The sequence below is a fragment of the Oncorhynchus mykiss genome, chromosome 2, assembly GCF_013265735.2.
Source record: "Oncorhynchus mykiss isolate Arlee chromosome 2, USDA_OmykA_1.1, whole genome shotgun sequence".
NCBI classification, from domain to species: domain Eukaryota; kingdom Metazoa; phylum Chordata; class Actinopteri; order Salmoniformes; family Salmonidae; genus Oncorhynchus; species Oncorhynchus mykiss.
In genome coordinates, this window is record NC_048566.1 from 87,030,934 (window position 1) to 87,056,766 (window position 25,833).

The 25,833-nt window shown below is 42.1% G+C and overlaps 2 protein-coding genes across 5 annotated transcripts in view; both read right to left on the minus strand.

Annotated features, from left to right (window-relative positions):
* Window positions 1-6,360: 6,360 nt before the first annotated feature.
* rassf10a (Ras association domain family member 10a) lies at window positions 6,361-8,583 on the minus strand. The gene has a single exon (XM_021575393.2). The coding sequence runs from the start codon at window positions 8,229-8,231 to the stop codon at window positions 6,846-6,848; it is 1,386 nt and encodes a 461-aa protein (XP_021431068.2). The 5' UTR covers window positions 8,232-8,583; the 3' UTR covers window positions 6,361-6,845.
* Window positions 8,584-12,955: 4,372 nt separating this feature from the next.
* LOC110498779 (transcriptional enhancer factor TEF-1) overlaps window positions 12,956-25,833 on the minus strand; it is a 94,881-nt gene continuing 82,003 nt past the window's right edge. For all 4 annotated transcript variants that reach the window (XM_021575418.2, XM_021575425.2, XM_021575409.2 and 1 more), the window contains 4 exons: window positions 21,206-21,379; window positions 14,457-14,597; window positions 13,798-13,950; window positions 12,956-13,713 (listed from right to left, as the gene is read on the minus strand). In XM_021575418.2, coding sequence (XP_021431093.1) covers window positions 13,600-13,713; window positions 13,798-13,950; window positions 14,457-14,597; window positions 21,206-21,379 — 582 coding nt within the window. In that variant the 3' untranslated portion in view covers window positions 12,956-13,599. The remainder of the gene's footprint in view (window positions 13,714-13,797; window positions 13,951-14,456; window positions 14,598-21,205; window positions 21,380-25,833) is intronic.

The window sequence follows — 25,833 nt, forward strand, 5'->3', positions numbered from 1 at the left end:
CCAGTAGGTGGATTTAACTAGCGTTGCTCTGTGTTGATGCATGTTCTCGTTCTGCTTCTCTCCTGTTTTTTCTCTTGCTATTTCACTCTCACTCTAAGTTAAGGTAGTGACCTATTAAAAGCTCAGGAATGCTTTGAGTGAACCCTCTGACCCTGTAAGGCTGTGTTTAGACAGGAAGCCTGATTCTATTTATTTTCCACTAATTGGTATTTTTACCAATCACACATTTTTCAGAGCTCATCTGATTGGTCAAAAGATCAATTTGTGAAAATAAAATATCAGATTCTATCTTCCTGTCTGAACGCAGCCTAATGGCCCTGACCCGGTAGTTCAGGCTCAATGGCAGTCCTCAGAACCTGGCCAGGACAGAGGGGAGGAGGGAAGGATGTGCTCCCCATACCTGAAGCAAGAGTGAGAGTTTGGCGGTCAGCAACTTTTGTTTACATCCCCCCAATGTCTCCTGTCTCACCTGCTTTCAAACAGGACATGGGTTATTGCATCATTTTCTCATCTACTGTAACAGTATGAGGCCATGTGTGGCATATTAGATGATACATTTAAACTTTAGCCAGTTTCACAAAACATATTTCCAAAGGTTAACACATACAAAACAAATAAAATCCAAAGTTTTCTCATAAATTAGACCGAAACGCAACAATTGTAGTAAAACATTTACCTTCAAACTAGTTATTTTGGTCTCGTTTCCCAGAAGTCTATTACATTCTCCTAATCCAGTCTTGTATGCTGTGTTTTGGTTTCTACTATACTTATATCCGTATGTGTCCACTCAACCTCATGGATAGAGCAGATACCTTTTAGGCAGGTACGTCCACACACAGGATGCAATTTGTCTTCCAGTTGTTCTGGGAGATAAGCTCTGTCAGCTCTTGTTAAGGACGCATTAACATCTGCATGAGGAGGAGGAGGCACACAGGGTTGAATTATTGACAGCACACGGTTTCTCTCACCTCTAGTCCAGGTTCACTGCAATCCTTTTAGGAGTTTCTAAATTCTTTGTTGTCTTTGACGTGCCCATGATTCAATTTTTATACATTAATGAAAACATATTTTGATAGTACCTAATCTTACATGGGAGAGCACACAAATTACCTAATTACACAGAGGTGAGAGAGCTTCAGTTTTTACTCATGTCAAAATGTTGCCCACGCACACACACCCCTAACCCTACTGTAATGGGAAGTGAGCAGGAAAGGGAAAGGTGCCGCCTGCTTCCTGGCATTCATCTTTTGGGATGAGTTGGACTAGAATCAAAATGAACATATGCCACTAAACTGAACAGACCTGACACACAGGTTATACTCATCTAGAAAAACAATTTTTGAAAAAAACGTTCACGTTTATCTCCAAGAACAAGAATTGCGTACAAATCAACTACTAAATGTTCATGGTTTTCAACTAATAACGATGTCACTATATGTGGAAACCCTGACAGATGCAAGATATGCACTTGCCATTAGTCATCTTTCTGCTGTTTCACCCTTCATAGAGAAGCTATACTCTTGCTGATTTCCAATTTAATAATCATTGTCATTAACCAAACCAATAATTCATTAAAAGGAGTTCAATACATTATTCCTTCTGACCTGCCCTGTGTGTCCACACAGTAAGGAGGACCTACAGTACTGTAGCTTTCTCATCCATATAACCACCAATGAAAACATTGACTGGACTGCAGTTATTCTAACTTATTGTACTGTGAGGTTTTTATATACAGTTATAGGATCTTAATTTGACATCTTGTCACAGCAAAATAATCCTGCTGCAACAGGATTTGAATGTTTAGTCTATAATGTTGCATGATCGATGGTTAGGCTATTTGGCTGAAAGTAGGCTACTTGAGGAGTGCAATACTGTTAATATAACCGTGGGTTTTCAGTAAATGTATGTAAATCACGAAGCTCATCTGCATGTCCTGAAGTGCAGGAAAGTTGTCAGCACCAAAAGAGTGATCAAAATTAAGATCCTGCACCTGTACCACTAAATTTAAATAATGATGATCGTGAAGTGCAAAATTATAAACAAACAAATCGTCAACTGCTGGTTTTGATAATTAGCTCTTCTGGTCAGGAGCGTTGTTATAAATCGTCATGGTGATTTCTTTGCACCATGCCTGTTAGGAGCTGTGTTGTTCAGAGGGTAACATTAGAGGGCCCAAATGTATGACTTGCATAATGGATGAGTGTTGTTGCGTAGCACTAACATAACTCCCTGTTCAGCGTAAGTGTCGTGACTGGCTCCTGTGAGAACCTGTTTAAATGCTGTGAACCTGTTCTTTACTTCACTCTTTCCTACTGACAGACAACATAACATATGCCAGCTCCAACCTGTTCACACCGATAGCTCTGAATGCTGCATGGGAATATTGGAAGTAGTAGGACTCGAGCATATGACTGTTGGTAATATATCATAAAAGCAGGACCTAGCTAATGGCTGGCCCACCAAACATGACCTTGTTTTGCCAATGCATGGTTGTGTTATTGTAATGTAACATGTTTGATTTTTTTTCTTCTAGTTCAGTGCACGAATATGTTATGCCAGGGAAGTGTTGGAAGGGACGTGTACACATGTGTCACACACACACACACACACACAGGTATGTAGAGGGACACCGTGTCCTGTGCTGTGTGAGTCATTAAAAGGGGTTGACACACACAGGTATGTTTCGTCTTTGACAGGCCTGTGGAGCATGAGATCAAGGAAGCCTGCTGAATGTATTTACTATGGTAAATGTTTAATCTAGCCAGCCTTTCCAACTAGCTGGACGCCTGTTTGCCTGCAGCTCTGTGTTTCCCAGTCCTATGCAGCCGAAATCACAGCACAGCACCGCCAAGGTTAGGTTACAGGGAGATGTTGGAGAATTTGGGTTCACAGACATTACGAGAGGAATGGTTGTGGTTGCATTCTGTGCTGTGCTAAACCATGCAAATCAGTGTCATCTACACTGAGTGTCCAAAGCTTCCCACAGTTGTCAAGTTGTCTGGATGGCCTTTGGGTGGTGGACCATTCTTGATACACACGGGAAACTGCTGAGCATGACACAAACCGATCCACCTGGCACCTACTATCATACCCCGTTCAAAGACACTTGAATCTTTTGTCTTGCCGATTAACCCTCTGAATGGGACACTATCACAATCCATGTCTCAATTGTCTCAAGGCTTAAAAATCCTTCTTTGAACTGTCTCATCCCCTTCATCTAAACTGATTTAACAAGTGACGTCAATAAGGGATCATAGCTGGATTCATAGACCTGGATTCACCTGGTCAATCTGTCATGGAAAGAGCAGGTGTTCTTAATGTTTTGTACACTCAGTGTATTCCCATGTTTATCGCCTAACTCTAACATGGCATTAATCGGTCCTATTGGGCCTGCGTGGTAGAACAACAACATTAAGCTGCTTTGGTTTCAAAACTAGGAGCAGGAGGAATTAACCCAACCATACCCCTTCCTATAAATCAATATGGCTGAGTGGCTCCTCGGGTTGAGAGTTATGACAAGCACTGTGAGAGGACTGTGTCTGTGAGTTATGACGGGCCCTGTGAGGGGACTGTGTCTGAGTAATTACTCTCTTACATGGCACCAAACAGCCAGGCTGAGTTGATGTCATCAACGATTCAGACAAGGCCACACCCTAGTCTTCATGTTCCATGTTCATCCAGCTAGATTGACAGATGAACAGAACAGAGCAGAGCAGACAGGCTCATCAAGTTTATTAGGCACTTAGCTACAGTAGGAGCTCTGACAGGACCTCTGTCTCTTTCTATCACTCTTTCAGCGCCACATTCAGTAGGAAAACATTGTTAAATGTTTCAGATAGAAATTAGCAGAGCCAACATTCCTTATTCTACATGTTAGAGAGGCATGTTCTGCTAAATATATTTATATCTGATGCTCCTCAATGTTGTGCCCTGCTGAACATGCCCCAGGTTTCAGAATGACTAGAGGGTCAGCCCCTCCATCTGACATGCCCCTTGTGGAACAATTAGCTCCAGTGTAGAATAATCCCATTCTAGCCTGTCTGGTCCATGTATCCTCCTCCAATGGTCTGGATGGGGGTGAGAGTGGTTGTCAGTTGGCACCTTGAGGTGTGTTATGTTATGTTCTGACTCACTCCTGGTTTGGTTTTATTGCCCCCCGCTCATCCAGATTGTTTCGATGTCAGTAGTATTTCCTGAAGACAGCCACCAGATGAAGAGAGGGTTTATTAGATCCCATATGGATATTACCTGCTGGGCTCATTACAGCAAACACATAATGAGCCTGCTTCATCTCATGCGAGTGGTATTGTACTATGCATATGTAGCATGTATTTCAATATCACCAAAGTCTCTTAAATTTGATTATATATACATATTGATGATCTCTTTGGGGTGAATCATAACCGACTGGCCAGATGTGCAGTAGGTTTTCACTTAGTTATTCAGCGATGTCAATGGGATATTAAATGAAAATTCTACTTAAGTGGAAGTTACGATTGGCCCCTTAATGTTTTAGAGGGCCGGTCTTAATTCAGCTGACGTAAGAATGATTCCGGTCTTACAGGTTGCTGCTCTGTAACTATTTATAGATTTGCTCTCTCCTGCCGATACAGTTCATTACCTGGGTTTATGAATGATGAGGTTGATGACCCATGAGAACATCGCCAGGGCAGAGTCTCATTTATTACTAAGGGGGCATTGCATGAGTGGAATGGTGGGGGTTGAAGGGTACAGGAGGTCTCTCTGAAAGGTCAGTCTTTTAACCTTGCATAATGCAGACATGCTGTAACTCCATTATGATAACACCAGCCTGATAGCGTTATCATACAAACGCAACAGAAATGGTACAGGAAATCCCTGGAACAGATGGTTACGCCTACGTTTTATTTTTAAAGTTTATAGTTAAATCATGCTATTTATGGTAAGGGTGTGGCCAGGTTGTTTTTAAAGTGAAGTGGGTATGGTACAGTGTATGGATACGTTTGAGGTAAAATGGCTGTTTGAGGACAATGCAACAAGGTTGTGTTTCAGTGTTATCTGTGACTGTTACCAGAGTGCTTAAACAGTTAAATCGCCTTATCTACCCAAGACAGCTACAAAGCCTACACAGCATAAACACAGTTTCAGAGAGAAGAAGTAGCTGTGCCATCCAAGACAGCAGCTGCCTGTGACTATCTGGTGTTTCTCTCTGTTGGCTTCTCCTCTACACACACACACCACACACACCACACACACCGCTGACCAGATGTTCCTCTCTGGTGTCCAATCCAAACACACTGCCGCTCTATTTCATGTACACAGGAATTGATGCTCTTGTTTGTTTGTCTGTTTGAAACATTTCCATTCAATCTTGCTGAATGAAGCATTATCTACCCCCATCCTCCCTCTCTGTCATCTGGTGGGATCAGAGAAGGTGCTGGTGTACCACTGATCTGTCTGTCTGTGTCTGTCTGGCCACATACTGTACACCTCTGTGTGATCAATTTCAAACATAAGGCCAAAATAATCTCAGCAGTATAGAAAACTAACACAGCGTTAGTGTGGCACTGAGCTGTTGGGGACTCGAATCCTCCAGATCTGAAACACACACATCCCTTCTCAAACAGTCCCAGTCCATCCCACACAGTAGCACATGAAGCCTGACCCAGCCTTCCTCCCTGACTTATGTAAAGCCACTGTTTTCAGCAGAGGGAGCAGGGCTAGGCAGCTGCTCTCTGGCCCTGCCGCCCCGTGCCAAACACAGCACAGTGAGCGCACAGTGGGCACAACAACACAACAACAGCACGACGCCCAGACACAGAAGCAGACGGGGTTGTATAAACAGAAACTGATTCTGCATGTTATGTTTCTCTCTCCTCCTCAATTTGTAGAACCACAGTCTGAGTAGGGCAGTGCATAACCACTGCATTGACTTTGGGATGTCTTAGCTTTCCCAGGATCCATATACACTATTACTTGTCCTGATAAACCAATTAGAGCTCTCAAATGGTTGTCCTGACATAAACCATGGTGAGAACAACCGATCCATGAGGTTGATTGGCACAGCAAATTGTACTGTAACTGAATAGGGCATTGCCCCCAATAGGGCATGACCATCATGTTGCCAAGAAACCGGAGAGAAAGTGAGGATCGACTACATGGATGAATTAAACAATCACTGGATCAGGTGACAGCTGGTCTGAATTTGCATCAGCAGACTGGCTTTAATCTTGTATTCTCTCAACATGAACTGTTATTAATGCATCAACAACATTCTCAAGAGAGAGGTTTTGTTCATTGATAATGTCCTTTGATATTTCTAGAAGTTACCATCTGGGAAATGCTACATCTTGGCAGTACTAAATCAAACAGATCATAATATGTTGTAATACTTTATTTCCACAGTAACCTGTATGTTCATAGCTGAATGGCCATAGTCATGTGCGTCTTTGCAGTTCAATGCAGTTGTTGTTTTCCCTATTTCTAATACTTGTGACACACAGAAACAGCAGAGCAAGCTATATCAATTTTCCATAACTTTTGTTAGGATTTCAGCACAATTGACATATATATTGCTTGTTTATACTATTTACATTTTAGTCATATAGCAGACGCTGTTATACAGAGCAACTTACAAGTGCCTTGCTCAAGGGCACATATACATATGTTTCACCTAGTCAGGTCAGGGATTCGAACCAGGAACCTTTAGGTCAGATGCTCTTAACTGCTAGGCTACCTGACGCCTTATAGATGTTAAGTGTCCATGCTTATGCCTTTTGGAGGAAAAGGAGAAACATATTGTTTAGTGTGGAGAATGTCACTGTCCCTGAGTTGGCATTGCATATTTTCAACACTTCAATAAAGAGTTACACTAGTGATTCACAAACAGGTGTATTGTCAGAGTCCTGGCTATGCATGGAGCTCAGCCCCGTGTCTGAGTCCTCATCGTTCGTGTTGCTGGTCTTGGAGAGACCTCTGGCCTGCTCCACCCACCCACTGCTCTTCTCCAAGGAAGGCAACATTTCAGTCTCAGTGACACCAGAGGGTTCTTTGTAACCATCGGGTAACTTCTCGTTATTTAAATCCATAGAGTCCATTTTTGCGAGCAAATCCGTTAGTTCTTTTTCTTTTGCGTCCCACAGCTCCTGGCTTAAGTCCAAATCACCCTTAATAGTCTCTAAATCTGTGTTCAAACGAAGACCAATATATAAACTAGTATCCAGCTGTATTTTGACTCTCTCCTCCTCTAAAACCAAGTCATTCTCTGATAAACTGTCCACAGTTGTCTCTTGAGCAGCGACGCCTGCCTTTGGAGCCATTGCAGACACGGGGATGTCGACAGACTCCCCAATACTATCGGTATCTTTGCCCGACAGCTCATCTTGACGTCTTTTCATCCACCTTTGGTTCAGCTCCTCCTGAATCTCACCTGTGATGATGTCCATGAGAGCTTCGCGTTCTGTCAACTCCTCCTGAAGTCGCAGGACCACCTCGCAACAGAGCGCGTACTCCTCAAACTGTGCGATAGCCTCCGCTGAACATGGCACGCTCTCTGTTGGATCAGCCTTCGCGCTTGACTCCACCATGTATGTGTCCTGCACATAATTGATACCATGTTTCTTAATTCTGTCAAAATGCACTTTTGCCTCATACCTCTCTATAGCCCTATCTAATTCTTTGATCCTTTTGATCTGCTGGCGGATGGTGTGATCTTGCGATATAACCAAGTGCACCAACGTTTCCACTTTCTCCACTGAGGATGTATCCTTAGGAACAGTCTCCTCTTTCTTTTTGTTTATTTTGTCCAACTTTCTAAAAGCTTTTCTAACAATCCTCCGCTGCTTTTCTTGTGAGAAAGCCATTGTGGTCTTGGCTGCTTCCTTGAACACGCACGGACTATCTTTGCTCTGAACAACCCGCGCCTCGGCACTCCTGGGTCCGTTGTTCGGTAACGATGCCTCATTCTTCACCAACACAAACCTCACATTTTCCTGCTCATCTCCCCAGGCACTCCAGAGACGCAGGATTTTGGTTTTATTGGGTAAAATCCTCTCAAAGCCTCTCCATTTCTCCGCTATGCAGTAAGACTGGGGGGTCCCAGATAGCATCACCGCTGACGCACCTTGCTTCAAGTTTTGGTCCTCCAGTAGAACTTTGACAACATCGGAGCAGGTGGTGCGCTTGGACAGCCCGGAGACCAGTTTCTCCTCCCGGCAGACCCATACTGATACCTTGCATTCTTCCTGCTCCATACTAGGAAAAACCTTTAACCCAATTGCTGATTACAGTTTCTGCTCTCCTTTCGACTCCTCGGTTCCACTTTTCAGTTGTAGAGAGAAAAGTGACACACACCTTCATTTGGAGCTGTCCTTATTCTCATGTAAGCATGTCATCATCATGAAGTAATAAGCGCAGTACTTTTCTCGAGTAGGACTATTCCCGTGGCAGACTGAGTGAGTCACGCTGTGAAGTTGTTCTGCTGGGGATCACATTATCAGACTTCCTTTTGGAACACTGTATGCAGAGGAGGAACGGGCATCCTTCCTTTCGGTTGGTATGCACTGCTGTGGGTACATTTCTATGCAAACACTAAAGTATACGCCCTCCGCTCCCAATGGGACTCTCTCCACTCTTAGTTGATCAGAAGTTTTTGAATGTAACATTACCCACCCACTTGGTGCGAATTTTACGCACCAGTTTGCCTACTGTACTTTGGTCAAAACTACCATCAATCTCATGTGAAAGATTAAAAAGTGGACACATTTTAAAGTGATTGTTATATATGTCATTAAATTAATCAAGTGAAATTGTCAAGTTAAACTATATAAGTATTCTGATGTCTCAAGCTAATTCATCTACAAGGCCTTTTATTAGTTTTTGTTGGTACACATAAAGACAAGAGTTAGTCAGGTTCCCCCTTGTTTCACTCCATTATTTCACATCTCGAAGACTTCTGATCTGGTCTTCTGCAGAAACAACAAAGCAAGCAAGCAAAATACATTTAAAAAATATGAATGGAGCTGCTCAGAAGATAATTTATCTCTGCCCTCTATAACACCCCAACCAAACCACTTCCCGCAAAGACATATGAACGAAAAACATATTTTCATAAAACAAGGATTTGTCTGTGGTTATTGCAGAGGTCTTTAGTTGTCTGGGTGTGTATATGTTAATTCCCTACAGCCCTGGCCAGAATCACAGCTCGTCATTGGTCCCGGTCGGTTTATCCTCCTGTGATCCTGACAGCTGATGACAGGCCAAGTTTGTTGATGAAACACTACATAAAACCCCAGGCTGGAGGTTATAATCATGTCAGGCAGGGTATTCTCCAACATCAACATAGCCAGGAGCTAGCTGTATTGAAAGAGGATTGCCATTTCGAAGATCAAGAAAAAAAAGTGGAGTTACTATTTATTCTCATGTGTGTGAATAGGTCAACATTATCACAGGTTGCCAAGCCCGATTCTTTGGCATAGAGCTCCCCCTGTTGTGCATTAGGAGCATTGTATGTTCCAGCAAAATAAGTAATACTAAAATCATTTCAGAGACGTTAATTGACGTTTGTGAGAAATTATCATTCATTATCATTCAGAAACAGAATTAAATAGTTATTTTAATTTGATATAATATGCATACAACATTTCTAGAAAGCTATAAAATATCTAACATTTTAGCAATGAAGAAAAACTTACAAAGCAAAGACTAGACCCAGTACAGTAAAAACACAGTCTTTTTCCATATTCTTGTCTCTTTATACAAATAACCTTTAACAATTCTCTGCACACAATGTTCTGAGGTTGCCATCCAAACTTGAGAAAAATTAAAGCCTGTTTTGAAAAAAAAAAATAGACAGAAAGGTACCAGTACCTACAGACAAATAACACACAACCCAGATCTTAGCTGCTGACGTTTGTGTAAAAAAAGACTCTATTTTAAAATAACTATATTTTCCAAAAACGTATCTTTTGGTTGACAGGACTGACATACTGGGAGCCCAACAGCGAAACCAACAGGCTTGACTCTGGTTAAACTGGAGTCATCACAAAAGCATTGTAAGTATAGCCTACATAGAACACATTCAAACAGAAACTACTGTAGTGGTGGTCTGTGTTTCTCACACCATAATCTAGTCCCAATTATTAATAAATTAGAACACAGGTCAAAGGTCCTCTTAACATGACATGAACCCTGCCTGATCCATTTGTCTTCAGCAACACTAACATACTGCATTATGTTTTATGGACTGTAATGTTAGTGTGCATATGGTATGATAACAGTTGATTTACTGTGACAGTGATATCAAATGAACCTTCGCAGAGGGATCTTTTGACCCATAACTATTGAAAAGACTGAACATGCATCTAAGGGTACTATCTTTTGCCAAATAGTCTAATTGTTGTGGTAATGAATACAGTTCTACAGAGAAAGATATTGATAAAGGCATTCTGGTGATCTCGTCCACCATTTCTTTAACTTTTTGGTTTTGCTTCTTTTAAACCTTTTCTAAGATGTAAAGTCATAACCAAAGGCACTTTATAATAGTGCAGGCGACAAATGCACACCTGACATGTCTCCATATTTTTGGTTTTTGATAGACAAGGCAAAGTTATTACTGCTATTACACATGAAACTTGTTTATTGTAATAATCAATGTATAACTTAGCATCATTATCTTGTAAAACAAGGTGAAATGTGTACATGTAAAACTGACAGTTGTGTATCTATAATGACCAACATGAAACATCACTAATGTTATGCATTTCCATCCAAGCAAACCAGATGCCATTGGGGAAAAGTTACTAAGGCACTGTACATGCAACACTGGGATGTATGAGAATAACAGGGCTGTCCTCCAGCTTAGGAAAGAGCTCACATTTCGTGGTAGTTATAGTATCTGTAAGGATGCCATTCCCTACCGCCAAGGTTAAAGATGCAATCCGCAGTAGGGGAAACAGCGCCACTGTCCACCCCACGGACGTTATTGTTTTTGTTTTGCTGACAAAGTGGAGGTGAGGAACGTCACACATCCTGCAAAACATTTCTTTACAGTACATATTCTGCTGTTCTATCGCGTGTGCAATGATGTGGTGGTGGTGGTGGTGGTGGTGGGGTGGGGGGGGGGGGGCATAGTTGTTTGCAGTACCTTCTTTGTTGTTGTTATATTGCAAACAGACGTGGCAGTTCCATTAATAACAAGTCCAGCTTTAGTGTAGGCCACAGATTGGCGGGCAAAATAAGGCTGAATAGCATCCAGAACCAAGAACACCCAAAGATTAATATGTGCGAGTGTTTTAACTACTGTGTTCCTCAGTCACTGAGAAGTAAAGTTTGACTCTACCCCACATAACCATACAGAGGAACTAAGTGCTTTGGGACGGGGAACTATGGTAGTACAGTGCTTTCATTTTCAATATGTGAATTCTTTGCTTCATTGTCATTCGGGGTAAAACCGTAGCAGCTTAGAGAAAAGATCATTTAGGAGGAATCTCTGGTCTCTGCCATGCATTGTCTTGCTTTAGTGTCATCAGTGCTTTTTCTCTTTAGTTGGGCACAGGGGATATGATGCAAAGTGGTACCTGAATCTTATTTATACTCTTAATGTCCCTGGAATAGTAACTGTAACCTGTCTTCATCATACAGTAGTTTAGCATTTGCTATGTTATCCCAAATGTAAAACCTTTTTTCTTTGGAAAATATTTGTGATAGTGATGTTCATTCGGAAAGTATTCAGACCCCTTGACTTTTTCCAGATTTTGTTACATTTGAGCCTTATTCGAAAATGTATTAAATGAAAAAAAAAATCCTCAGCAATCTACACACAATACCTGATAATGAATAGGCAAAAACAGGTTTGACATTTTGCAAATTTATTAAAATCAGAAATACCTTATTTATAAAAGTATTCAGACCCTTTGCTATGAGCCTCGAAATTGAGCTCAGATGCATCCTGTTTCCATTGATTTCTTGATGATTTTTCAGTCCACCTGTGGTAAATTCAATTGATTGGACATGATTTGGAAAGGTACACACCTGTCTATATACGATCCCACAGTTGACAGTGCATGTCAGAGCAAAAACCAAGCCACGAGGTCGAAGGTATTGTCCGTAGAGCTCTGAGACAGGATTGTGTCGATGCACAGATCTGGGGAAGGGTTCTAAAAAAAATGTCTGCAGCATTGAAGATGTCCACAAACACAGTGGCCGCCATCATTCTTAAATGGAAGACGTTTGGAACCACCAAGACTCTTCCTAGAGCTGGCCGCCCAGCCACACTGAGCAATCGGGGGAGAAGGACCTTGGTCAGGGAGGTGACCAAGACCCCGATGGTCACTCTGACAGAGCTACTCTGTAGAGATGGGAGAACCTTCCAGAAGGGCAAACACCTCTGTATCCTTCCACCAATCAGGCCTTTATGGTAGAGTGGACAGATGGAAGCCACTCCTCAGTAAAAGGCACATGACAGCCCGCTTGGAGTTTGCCAAAAGGCACCTAAAGACTCTCAGAGCATGAGAAACAAGATTATCTGGGCTGATGAAACCAAGATTGAACCCTTTGGCCAGAATGTCAAGAGGAAACCTGTCTGGAGGAAACCTGGAGGTGAAGCATGGTGGTTGCAGCGTCATGCTGTGGGAATGTTTTTCAGAGGCAGGAACTGGGAGACTAGTCAGGTTCGAGGGAAAGATGAACGGAGCAAAGTATAGAGAGATCCTTGATGAAAACCAGCTCCAGAGTGCTCAGGACCTCAGACTGGGGTGAAGGTTCAGCTTCCAGCAGGACAATGACCCTAAGCACACAGCCAAGACAACACAGGATTGGCTTCGGGACAAGTCTCTGAATGTCCTTGAGTGGCCCAGCCAGAGCACGGACTTGAACCTGATCAAACATCTCTGGAGACCTGAAAATATTTTTAGAAATTAGCAACAATTTCTAAAAACCTGTTTTTGCTTTGTCATTATGGTGTATTGTGTGTAGATTGATGAGAAAAAAACACTTTACAGCCTTATTCTAAAATTGATTAAAGTAACAAAATGAGGAAAAAGTCAACAGGTCTGAATACTTTCCGAAGGCACTGTATGTAGTAACTGTATAATGTTTTATATTTATCCAATTAAGAAAGGCTTAGATCTGTATTGGTTCATAATTGTGATGACTACAGTATAAAATGCAGAAAACAGATAGCTTCCAAATGTAATCCACAGTACATCTTCCTATGTTACACAATGCCCCTTCATATGTACACCATAGATATGACCAGGTCTGGAAAAATGACACCACACAACTGTACCACAAATTGACAGCTGCACTCATACAAATATACATACGAAATACAAATATAATGATATTATCCATTAGAAACTTCACCCCAATGTAACCCAAGGACATTGTGGGTGGGATTTGTGTAGAGGCACAGCCACTTTCCATAAGGTTGTCTTTCTGAAGGTGTGTTTCACTGGGCGGGTTGCCTCATGTCACTCTCACAACCAACCAATCACAACAGCGATTTATCTCTGTCAATTACTAAGAATTCGTCCTTCAATGTCTTCCCTCCATTCTTCAGAAGCTGTCCTTCAGGTAGATCGGTGATAGTTTGTCCCAGCACGTTTCTACTGAATCAGTCTCTTATTCCTTGACTAGCCGGTAGATGTGATGTTGAGCTCCATGGTCGCTGTTCGACACCTCAAACACACACGCCATGCACAGCATCGTCTCCTGTGTTTCTCTGTTAGTCACCACCTGAAGCACAAGATAAATGCAGTGTGAGACACACAGACACAAACACTAGTATACAAGCATACTGACTGAACAGGCTATCCTTACCAATAGGATAGTGAAGTTCTCTAGGACACTGTTCATCATGTACTTCTCAGGCAGGTGTTTGAGTTTGTGGATAAAGTTGATCATGTATTCACACATGGGGGAGCGGCTTATCCTGTAGACAAAGCGTCCATTCTCGAAGCAGGCATATTCCGTCTGAAGGGGGGGGAGAGAGATCACAGAGTACAGCTCTTCACAAGAATAATAAGTGGAGGGAACAATGTCCACCACGATCAAATAAGAGGTGCAACACAGCAATTGTGAGAAACACAAGCATAAAAGTAGGTAAGGAATATGAGTCGTGTAATTTTTAATAGTTGCTTCTCCACCAAGCACACAGTGGTGTGTGTGCGTGTAGGACTAAGAGCTGGATTCACTTCGTATCACAGAAGATACACGTTCAAATTGAAAGGTCATTTCCAATTGAGCCGACATATGCAGCGTTTACCCGCAAACGTGGAACATACCCTTTAAATTTCAATCAAGCTATAACGTGGATCTTCAGCGTTATTGATATGTAAAGGCAATGTTCCCACTTTAGTGGAGACTTTATTCAGGGTAAACGCTGCTTATGTCATCTCAATCAGAAGTTACCTTTACATTTCTATCACGTAAACTGTAATGCTTCAGCTTTACAGACTGAATAGAGCCCTAGGACTCACCTCGACCTTCTCGACCACCTGCTTGCCGAAGGAGCACACCTTGGTAGAGCACGTGATGGTCATGTTCTCAGAGCTCTCATACTGGCTGCTCACACCGTAGAAGGCCCCAGAGTCATCCTGGATGTTACAGTTCAGGTCAGCCTGCATCAGGACAACACAACATGTATTTGAATTACCTTTATTTTATTTAACTAGGCAAGTCATATAGAGAATAAACTACATAGTCAAACAAATGTTGACTAACACCAGCAAAGCAATGAGTTAAATGTTTACTACAAAACACATACAAATGTTTAAATGAAAATAGATTTTCTTTAAGTCTCAAGAGGACTAATATAACTTGGCTGTACAGCTGGGTTATCCAACTGGCGGCCCGCTGGTGATTTTATTTGCCCCCCCCAAGTTTTCTGTGCAAAAAACCTCATTTAAAATCATAAGACTGTAAAAACAAATCTGTTCCAAAGTATTCCCACACATAGATAGTGCATGGTATGAGCATCGATGCCAGGCACGCCGGTTCTAGTATCTCAGAAACGTCCGGCCTCCTGGGCTTTTCACGCATAACAGTGCCTAGGGTTTACCGAGAAAGGTGCGACAAATAAAAACATCCAGTCCTGAGGTCAAAGACTCGATGAGAGGTCGAAGGAGAATGGCAAGAATTGTGCAAGCTAACAGGCGGCCCATAAATAGGCAAATAACAGTGCAGTACAACAGTGGTGTGCAGTACGGCATCACGGTGCACACAACTCGTTGGTCGTTGTCACAGATGGGCTATTGAAGCGACCACACCGGGTTCCACTCCTATCAGCTAAAAACAAGAAGAAGTGGCTCCAGTGGGCACGCCATCACCAACACTGGACAATTGAGGAGTGGACAAACATCGCCTGGTCCGACAAATCCTGGTTCCTGTTGCGTCATGTGATGGCAGAGTCAGGATTTGACGTAAGCAACATGAGTCCATGGCCCCATCCTGCCTGGTGTCAATGGTACAGGCTGGTGGTGGTGCTGTAATGGTGTGGGGAATGTTTTCCTGGCACACTTCAGGTCCTTTGATACCAGTGGCGGTCGGTAACGTTTAAGATGAGGGAGGACAATAATTCATTATGAGCATTGCCTTATTTCTATTAAAGCATACTGGATGACGGTCATTCATATTCCATTCACTTAGCTTAATGTAACATCAATAGGTTTAAGATAATACATGATACTCACATTTTCCCTATACCCATCATGAGGTTGCCACAACCTAGTTTATGAATGAAAGTTTACAACGTGAGAGAAATATTAGACTAATCAAGGTGACAGACAGTGACATTCAATACCAGCTTGCACACTCTTGCCTGCATCTAGCTAATCTAGGGTGTAATCATTAGTCCAACAGAAACAAGAGTTTCTATTGGACAAATTCAGGTATGTTTATCCCACCGATTGTGTTGATGGCTACTCCACTCATTTGCAAACAAAACGGGAATGAATACGCTCTCGATCACAGGCAAACACAGTTCACTTTCAGAGCAGCCACATACAAACAGCATGATCCTTTTGCTCGTTAAATAATTCCTTCTCGCATCTACATGCTCTCTTCCTCTCACCTTTTCCCTTCACTTATAGACTTCAGTGCACAACACATCAGATGTCTGTGACCATAACCTAGCTGTAGTTTATGCTTTCATTCTCTGATCCTTTGATTGGGTGGACAACATGTCAGTTCATGCTACAAGAGCTCTGATAGGTTGGAGGACTTCCTCTGGAAGTTGTAATAATTACTGTGTAAGTCTATGGAAGGGGCTGAGAACCAAACGCCTCCTAGGTTTTGTATTGAAGTCCATTAACCCAAAGGAGGATGGAAACTAGCTGTCCTCTGGCTACACCAGGGTGCTACCTAGAGTGCTGTTGAGGCTACTGTAGATCTTCATTGCAAAACAGTGTTTTAATCAATTATTTGGTGACGTGAATATATTTAGGACAGTTTTACCTAAAAAGGAGAACTTTTTAATGTTTCACTATTTTATTTTTTTGAAATTCACTGAGGATGGTCCTCCCTGTCCTCCTCTAAGGAGCCGCCACTGCTTGATATCAATTGAGAAACATTTCCATGTCCCAAAAAATTCTGTGTGTTCTGGAGACAAAGGGGGGTCCGACCCAGTACTAAATTGTTTCAAACCTTGCTTACATGTATCCAATCACATATACTAAATTACCTGTTTATTAGGTACAGTCATCATGTTTTAGTCAAATATTATATCCGTTTGGGCTTCTTGCGGTCAATTTGCAGTCTACTTGAGTGGACGGCCCCCTGACCATCCACTCAGGAAAAAGAAATCGGCCTGTGGCTGAATTTAGTTGATGATCCATGATGTAAAGATACTAAGGCAGCGAGGCCCTCTAGTGACTCATGGCAATACTTGCAACCATATTATTTGGCATGTGTGTATCCTGAGAATGAGTGGAGTAGCCATCTACCAGTAAGCATTGCTGTCCAATAATATTTTGAGACCAAAAGAGGCTTTAGGAATATTGAATGGCACAGGATGTACTGTATCTTTAGAAATAGCCTGATAAGAGTCTATGTAATAAGAGTCCTCTGAAGAGGAAGGCCTGTCAAGAAAAGAGAGAACCATAATTTGTACAAAGAAATACATTGCTCCTTCATTAAGTCAGCGTGTTATTAAGGCCTATAATGATGAGAGGAGGGCTATTGTTTAGAGTGTGGGTGTCCACGTTTGAAATTCAGATGCAGTGGCTCTTCACTAATGTCTGAAGAGAGACTCATCCTCTTGTTTGCGTTTTTAAATTTGAATTGTATTCATGTGCACGTCAATTAATATGGTCCCGTTTGAAAACATATCAGTTGACTGTAGATTATGAAAATATGTTCGAGTTGTACAAAGTAAAGGGATTTTATTGTGTATCTTAAATAGAGAACCAGCATGCATGTAACAAACAGAAGGAAACAGAGGTAAGGAGTTCTAACATGTTAATGTTGCTTCTGAAACCAAATATTTTGGCCAATAGACTCTATAGGATGTAATAGTAAGTAAGGCTGTGGAGAATGGCACCAGTTGATATTTGCGCTTAGAGAGAGAGACTCCATTGGTAGGGAGCTGCTGCAATCTCCTTAGTTTGCCCCAATCTCTCACACCTGTCAGGAGGTAGGCAGGTGTTCAAACAAAGCCTCAATGCTACCACATCAGCCCCTAGGGATGTATTGTTGGGAAGGGCCCGTAAGTAAGCATTTCACTGTTAGTCTACACCTGTTGTTTACGAAGCATGTGACAAATAAAATTTGATTTGATATGATACGCATACATACGCACACACATTCAAACACAAACCCATTTGCTTGGTTTCACTCATGATTTCACTCATGATGCATATACGTACCTTCAGAAATGATTCATACCCCTTGACTTATTTCACATTTTATTGTGCTACAGCTTGAATACAAAATGAATTAAATATAAAATGTCACCCATTCAAACAGAATACCCCATAATGACAAAGTGAAAACATGTTTTTAGAAATGTCTGCAAATGTATTTAAAATGAAATCCAGAAATATCTCATTTATATAAGTATTCACACCCCTGAGTCAATACTTTGTATAAGCACCTTTGGCAGGGATTACAGCTGTGAGTCTTTCTGGGCAAGTCTCTAAGAGCTTCCACACCTAGAGTTTGCAACATTTGCTCATTATTATTTATAAAGCTCTGTCAAATTGGTTGTTGATCATTGCTAGACAATCATTTTCAGGTATTTTCAAGCAGATTTAAGAAAAAACTTTAACTTGGCCACTCAGGAACATTAACTGTCTTCTTGGTAATTAATTCCAGTGTAGATTTGGACTTGTGTTTTAGATTATTGTCCTGCTGAAAGGTGAATTAATCTCCCAATGTCTGGTGGAAAGCAGACAAACAGGTTTTCCTCTCAAATTTTGCCTGTGCTTAGCTCCATTCTGTGTTTTATCCTGAATAACAACCCAGTCCTTAACAATTACAAGCATACCCATAACATGATGTAGCCAACACTGTGCTTGAAAATATGGAGAGTGGTACTTACTAATGTGTTGTATTGGATTTGGCCCAAACTTAACTTCTATTCAGGACAAAAGTAACTTCTTTTGCAGTATTACTTTAGTGTTTTGCAGGATTACTTTAGTGCCTTGTTGCAAACAGGATGCATGTTTTGGAATAAGCTTCCATCTTTTCACTCTGTCATTTAGGTTAGTATTGTGGCGTAACTACAATGATGTTGATCCATCCTCAGTTTTCTCCTATCACAGTCATTAAACTCTGTAACTGTTTTAAAGTCACCATTGGCCTCGTGGTGAAATCCCTGTGCGGTTTCCTTCGTCTCCGGCACCTGAGTTAGGAAGGACATCTATCTTTGTAGTGACTGAGTGTATTGATACACCATCCAAAGTGTAATTAATAACTTCACTATGCTCTAAGGGATATTCACAGTGTCTGCTTTTTTATACCCATATATCAATATGTGACCTTTGCAAGGCATTGGAAAACCTACCTGGTCTTTGTGGTTGAGGGACCTTACAGATAATTGTAAGTGTGCGCTACAGCGATGAGGTAGTCATTAAAAAATCATGTTAAACACTATTATTGCACACAGTCCATGAAAATGCATACTCCTGAACTTATTTAGGCTTACCATAACAAAGGGGTTGAATACCAATTTACTCAAAAGCTGAAATGTCTTATTTTTAATATATTTCTACAAATTTCAAGAAACATAATTCCACTTTGATATTATGGGGTATTTTGTGTAGGCCAATGACAAAAAACAATAAAATAATTTTATCCATTTTAAATTGTAAAACAACAACATTTGGAAAAAGTCAAGCGGTGTGAATCTTTTCTGAAGGCACTGTACTTGTAAACTCAGCAACAACAAAAAACTTCCCTTTTTCAGGACCCTGTCTTATTTCGTAAAAATCCAAATAACTTCACAGATCTTCATTGTAAAGGGTTTAAACACTGTTTACCATGCTTGTTCAATGAACCATAAACAATTAATGAACATGCACCTGTGGGAAGGTCGTTAAGACACACGGTAGGCAATTAAGGTCACAGTTGTGAAAACTTAGGACACTAAAGAGGCCTTTCTCCTGACTCTGAAAAACACCAGAAGATGCCCAGGGTCCCTGCTCATCTGCTTGAACGTGCCTTAGGCATGCTGCAAGGAGGCATGAGGACTGCAGATGTGGCCAGGGCAATACATTGCAATGTCCATACTGTGAGATGCCTAAGACAGCGCTACAGGGAGACAGGACAGACAGCTGAACGTCCTCGCAGTGGCAGATCACATGTAACACCTGCACAGGATCGGTACATCCGAACATCACACCTGCGGGACAGATACAGGATGGCAACAACAACTACCGAGTTACACCAGGAATGCACAATCTCTCCGTCAGTGCTCAGACTGTCGGCAATAGGCTGAGAGAGGCTGGACGGAGGGCTTGAAGGCCTGTTGTAAGGCAGGTCCTCACCAGACATCACCGGCAACAACGTCGCCTATGGGGACAAACATACCGTCGCTGGACCAGACAGGACTGGCAAAAAGTGTTCTTCACTGACGAGTCATGGTTTTGTCTCACCAGCGGTGATGGTCGAATTCACGTTTATCATTGAAGGAATGAGCGGTACACCGAGGCCTGTACTCTGGAGCGGGATCAATTTGGAGGTGGAGGGTCCGTCATGGTTTGGTGCGGTGTGTCACAGCATCATCGTACTGAGCTTGTTGTCATTGCAGGCAATCTCAACAATGTGCGTTACAGGGAAGACATCCCCCTCATGTGGTACCCTTCCTGCAGGCTCATCCTGACATGACCCTCCAGCATGACAATGCCACCAGCCATACTGCTTGTTCTGTGCGTGATTTCCTGCAAGACAGGAATGTCAGTGTTCTGCCATGGCCAGCGAAGAGCCCGGATCTCAATCCCATTGAGCACGTCTGGGACCTGTTGGATCGGAGGGTGATGGCTAGGGCCATTCCCCACAGAAATGTCCGGGAATTTGTAGGTGCCTTGGTGGAAGAGTAGGGTAACATCTCACAGCAAGAACTGACACATCTGGTGCAGTCCATGAGGAGGAGATGCACCTCAGTACTTTTTCTTTTTTAAATTGAACTTTTATTTAACTTGGCAAGGCAGTTAAGAACAAATTCTTATTTACAATGACAGACTAGGAACAGTGGGTTAACTGCCTTGTTCAGGGGCAGAACGACAGATTTTTACCTTGTCAGCTCGGGGATTCGATCTAGCAACCTTTCGGGTTATTGGCCCAACACTCTAACCACTAGACTACCAACCACTAGGCTACCTGCAGCTGGTGGCCACAACAGATACTGACTGTTACTTTTGATTTTGACCCCCCCCCCCCCCCCCCCCCTTTGTTCAGGGACACATTATTCAATTTCTGTTAGTCACATGTCTGTGGAACTTGTTCAGTTCATGTCTCAGTTGTTGAATCTTGTTATGTTCATATAAATATTTACACATGTTAGGTTTGCTGAAAATAAACGCAGTTGACAGTGAGAGGATGTTTCTTTTTTTCTGAGTTTATGTATCATTAATGTTGTTTGTTTAGATGTCAATCATGTGTGTATTGTGAAGCCAAATTGTGTGGACAATTACGGCCTGGATTTTATTCAAGACACGTTATAGAGCAGCAAACTAGACAATGCACCTTTTACAACCATTCACAGTTAATGACCTTGTGCCATGAGACTCACCCAGAACTTGACCAGGAAGAAGGAGTTGTGAGGACCCTTTCCAAAGAGCTCCTTCAGTCCTCCCTTCTTCTCTGGGAACTTGTCGTAGATCTGACGGATGTCCACAGCCTCCAGTAGGGCATCGCTGTACGAGTAGTTGGTCTGTCCAATGCTCACAAACAGGTGTTTGTTGTACTGATGAGAGAGAGGAAACAGACGGTTTAGATAGATTACTTCTATTAGCATTATTTTAGTACTTCTCAATTACCCTTAGAGTTGGTTCCCCAGACACAGATTAATCCTGGTCCTGGACTAAAATAGTTTTCAATAGATGATCTCCATTGAGAATGATTTTTAGTCCAGGACTAGAGTTAATCTACATCTGGGAAGCCGGCTCTAAAAAATTTTAACCTCTTGACAAGGTCACTAGTATTGTGTTGTCATAACAAATGTATTAATATATATATCTTTGATGTCACATAGCTTGATACGTTTTAATTTATAAAGCCCTTTTACAAAAAGTCCTAACATCATTACTAAACTTTAGACATTCATCCACACCCAGTCTCAGGGATGGCTAACCCTGGTAATTCCTTTGGTTCGCATAGCCTATTACCGACTTTTGGTCGACCAAAAGTTGTCTGTTCTTTTGACAAATCGATTGCTCCATTTTTAAATGTGTATTTTTCCATATATAGACACACCCAATGTGTTTTAATGAAATCAACTATGTGCATTGATGCTTCAAGCTTATGGTTTGATGACTCAAGCGGGTGCCAGAGATCTAGATCACCAGAAAAAAAACCTGACCCAATTATTATCCTTCTGCTCCTGCTGGTGTAACAGTATAACTTTAGACCGTCCCCTCGCCCATACCCGGGCGCGAACCAGGGACCCTCTGCACACATTAACAACAGTCACCCACGAAGCATCGTTACCCATCGCTCCACAAAAGCCGCGGCTCTTGCAGAGCAAGGGGAACTACTACTTCAAGGTCTCAGAGCAATTGACGTCACCGATTGAAACGCTATTTTCGCGCGCACCACCGCTAACTAAGCTAGCCGTTTCACATCCGTTACACTGGCTTTCGCAGATTCTGCCATTACTCTCCTGAAGTTGCCGGTAATAGGCTATACGAGGAGTCAGCAACCTTTCTCATGTGGAATGCCAATTTATCTTACCATTTCTAACGATCTGCGTACCAGTTTCGTGAAACAGTTTTTCAAAATCATTGTCATGTGGTTAATCAAAGTTCTATCCAAATCTTCTTGCGCTTCACGGAGCAGTGCATAGTTGTTTTCAAGGAAGTGAGTTTGTGTTTATACAAGATGTACCGCCCCCACCTACCATCAACCAATCATGTTAATGCGGAGCTATACAGACTCCTCCGCAGTGTTACAAAATTTGGGAGGTGCATGGCTATGTGGTACAGAGCTCAAAATTTGGCCCCTGCATGACCTCTCAATTGCATCACATGGAGCATCCGACCAGGTTTTACTCTAGGCCTCCACAGTGGATTAGTTCACTGAGATGGGCGCAAATATATACAGTGGGGCAAAAAAAGTATTTTGTCAGCCACCAATTGTGCAAGTTCTCCCACTTAAAAAGATGAGAGAGGCCTGTAATTTTCATCATTAGATACACTTCAACTATGACAGACAAAATGAGAAGAAAAAAAATCCAGAAAATCACATTGTAGGATTTTTTATGAATTTATTTGCAAATTATGGTGGAAAATAAGAATTTGGTCACCTGCAAACAAGCAAGATTTCTGGCTCTCACAGACCTTCTTTAAGAGGCTTCTCTGTCCTCCACTCGTTACCTGTATTAATGGCACCTGTTTGAACTTGTTATCAGTATAAAAGACACCTGTCCACAACCTCAAACAGTCACACTCCAAACTCCACTATGGCCAAGACCAAAGAGCTGCCTAAGGACACCAGAAACAAAATTGTAGACCTGCACCAGGCTGGGAAGACTGAATCTGCAATAGGTAAGCAGCTTGGTTTGAAGAAATCAACTGTGGGAGCAATTATTAGGAAATGGAAGACATACAAGACCACTGATAATCTCCCTCGATCTGGGGCTCCACGCAAGATTTCACCCCGTGGGGTCAAAATGATCACAAGAACGGTGAGCCAAAATCCCAGAACCACACGGGGGGACCTAGTGAATGACCTGCAGAGAGCTGGGACCAAAGTAACAAAGCCTACCATCAGTAACACACTACGCCGCCAGGGACTCAAATCCTGCAGTGCCAGACGTGTCCCCCTGCTTAAGCCAGTACATGTCCAGGCTCGTCTGAAGTTTGCTAGAGAGCATTTGGATGATCCAGAAGAAGATTGGGAGAATGTCATATGGTCAGATTAACTTTTTGGTAAAAACTCAACTCGTCGTGTTTGGAGGACAAAGAATGCTGAGTTGCATCCAAAGAACACCATACCTACTGTGAAGCATGGGGTTGGAAACATCATGCTTTGGGGCTGTTTTTCTGCAAAGGGACCAGGACGACTGATCCGTGTAAAGGAAAGAATGAATGGGGCCATGTATCGTGAGATTTTGAGTGAAATCCTCCTTCCATCAGCAAGGGCATTGAAGATGAAATGTGGCTGGGTCTTTCAGCATGACAATGATCCCAAACACACCGCCCGGGCAATGAAGGAGTGGCTTCGTAAGAAGCATTTCAAGGTCCTGGAGTGGCTTAGCGAGTCTCCAGATCTCAACCCCATAGAAAATCTTTGGAGGGAGTTGAAAGTCTGTGTTGCCCAGCAACAGCCCCAAAACATCACTGCTCTAGAGGAGATCTGCATGGAGGAATGGGCCAAAATACCAGCAACAGTGTGTGAAAACCTTGTGAAGACTTACAGAAAACGTTTGACCTCTGTCATTGCCAACAAAGGGTATATAACAATGTATTGAGATAAACTTTTGTTATTGACCAAATACTTATTTTCCACCATAATTTCCAATTAAATTCATAAAAAATCCTACAATGTGATTTTCTGGATTTTTTTTCTCATTTTGTCTGTCATAGTTGAAGTGTACCTATGAGGAAAATTACAGGCCTCTCTCATATTTTTAAGTGGGAGAACTTTCACAATTGGTGGCTGACTAAATACTTTTTTGCCCCACTCTATATATACACACACACTACCGTTCAAAAGTTTGGGGTCACTTAGAAATATAATTGTTTTTTAAATAAAAACATTTGTCCATTAAAATAACATCAAATTGATCAGAAATACAGTGTTGACATTGTTGTAAATGACTATTGTAGCTGGAAATGGCTGATTTTTATTTTTACCCCTTTTTCTCCCCAATGTTTCGTGGAATCCAATTGGTAGTAGTTACAGTCTTGTCTCATCGCTGCAACTCCCGTACGGACTCGGGAGAGGTGAAGCTCGAGAGCCACGCGTCCTCTGAAACACAATCCAACCAAGCCGCACTGCTTCTTGACACAATGCCCATCCAACCCGGAAGCCAGCCGCACCAATATGTCGGAGGAAACACCGTACACCTAGTGACCATGTCAGCGTGCATTGCGCCTGGCCCGCCACAAGAGTCGCTAGTGCGCGATGAGACAAGGATATCCCTGCCGGCCAAACCCTCCCGTAACCCGGACGACGCTGGGCCAATTGTGCGCCGCCCCATGGGTCTCCCGGTCTCGGAGAGAGAGCCTGGACTCGAACCCAGAATCTCTAGTGGCACAGCTAGCACTGCAAAGCAGCACCTTGGACCACTGCACCACCCGAGAGGCCACCAAGGAAATGGCAGATTTCTTATGGAATATCTACATAGGCGTAGAGAAGCCCATTATCAGCAACCATTATCTCTGTGTTCCAATGGCATGTTATGTTAGCTAATCCAAGTTTATCATTTTCAGTCTATTCTTGTTCTGAGAAATGAAGGCTATTCCATGCGAGAAATTGCCAAGAAACTGAAGATCTCGTACAAAGTTGTGTACTACTCCCTTCACAGAACAGCGCAAACTGGCTCTAACCAGAATAGAAAGATGAGTGGGAGGCCCGGTGTGTATATATATTTGTTACTGCTCGACTAAAACAATCTTGGTCGGCTAACAGCCTAACAAACAAACAATCAACCAGTCAATTAATTGAGGTCAGACCTAATTCAGCTTGTTTTTTTTTTGCAACTTATTTGTTGAACAATCTTTGATGTTTTGTTGCCTCTAGGCCAATTCAGAATGATAACATTTTTACTGATGGTCTTTGTTTTTCTTTCTTTCTTTCTGCTTACATTTTGTATTTTCATGTATGTATTTTCTGTAATTAATGTAATTCAGGGCTCATTTGTAAAAGAGACCTTAGTCTCAGTATGACTCCCTGATAAAATAAAGGTTCAATTAAAGAAATATAGCGAAATTATTTTACTTCATTGTAACATTGCCCAGACATACAGTGCCTTCGGAAAGTATTCAGACCCCTTGACCTTTTCCACATTTTGTTACGTTACAGCCCCTTACGCTTTAAAAAAAAATCCATTTTAGAATAAGGCTGTAACGTAAAAAATTTGGAAAAGGTCAAGGGGTCTGAATACTTTCCGAAGGCACTGTAGCAGTATAAACACTGGTCTAGGATAGCTCACTAACCCAAGATAAATGTCAACACAAGTAAAAATGCAACAGCTAA

Coding starts and splice junctions, on each gene's coding strand:
- rassf10a (XM_021575393.2), bottom strand. CDS start 8,231: ATGGAGCAGGAAGAATGCAAGGTATCAGTATGGGTCTGCCGGGAGGAG.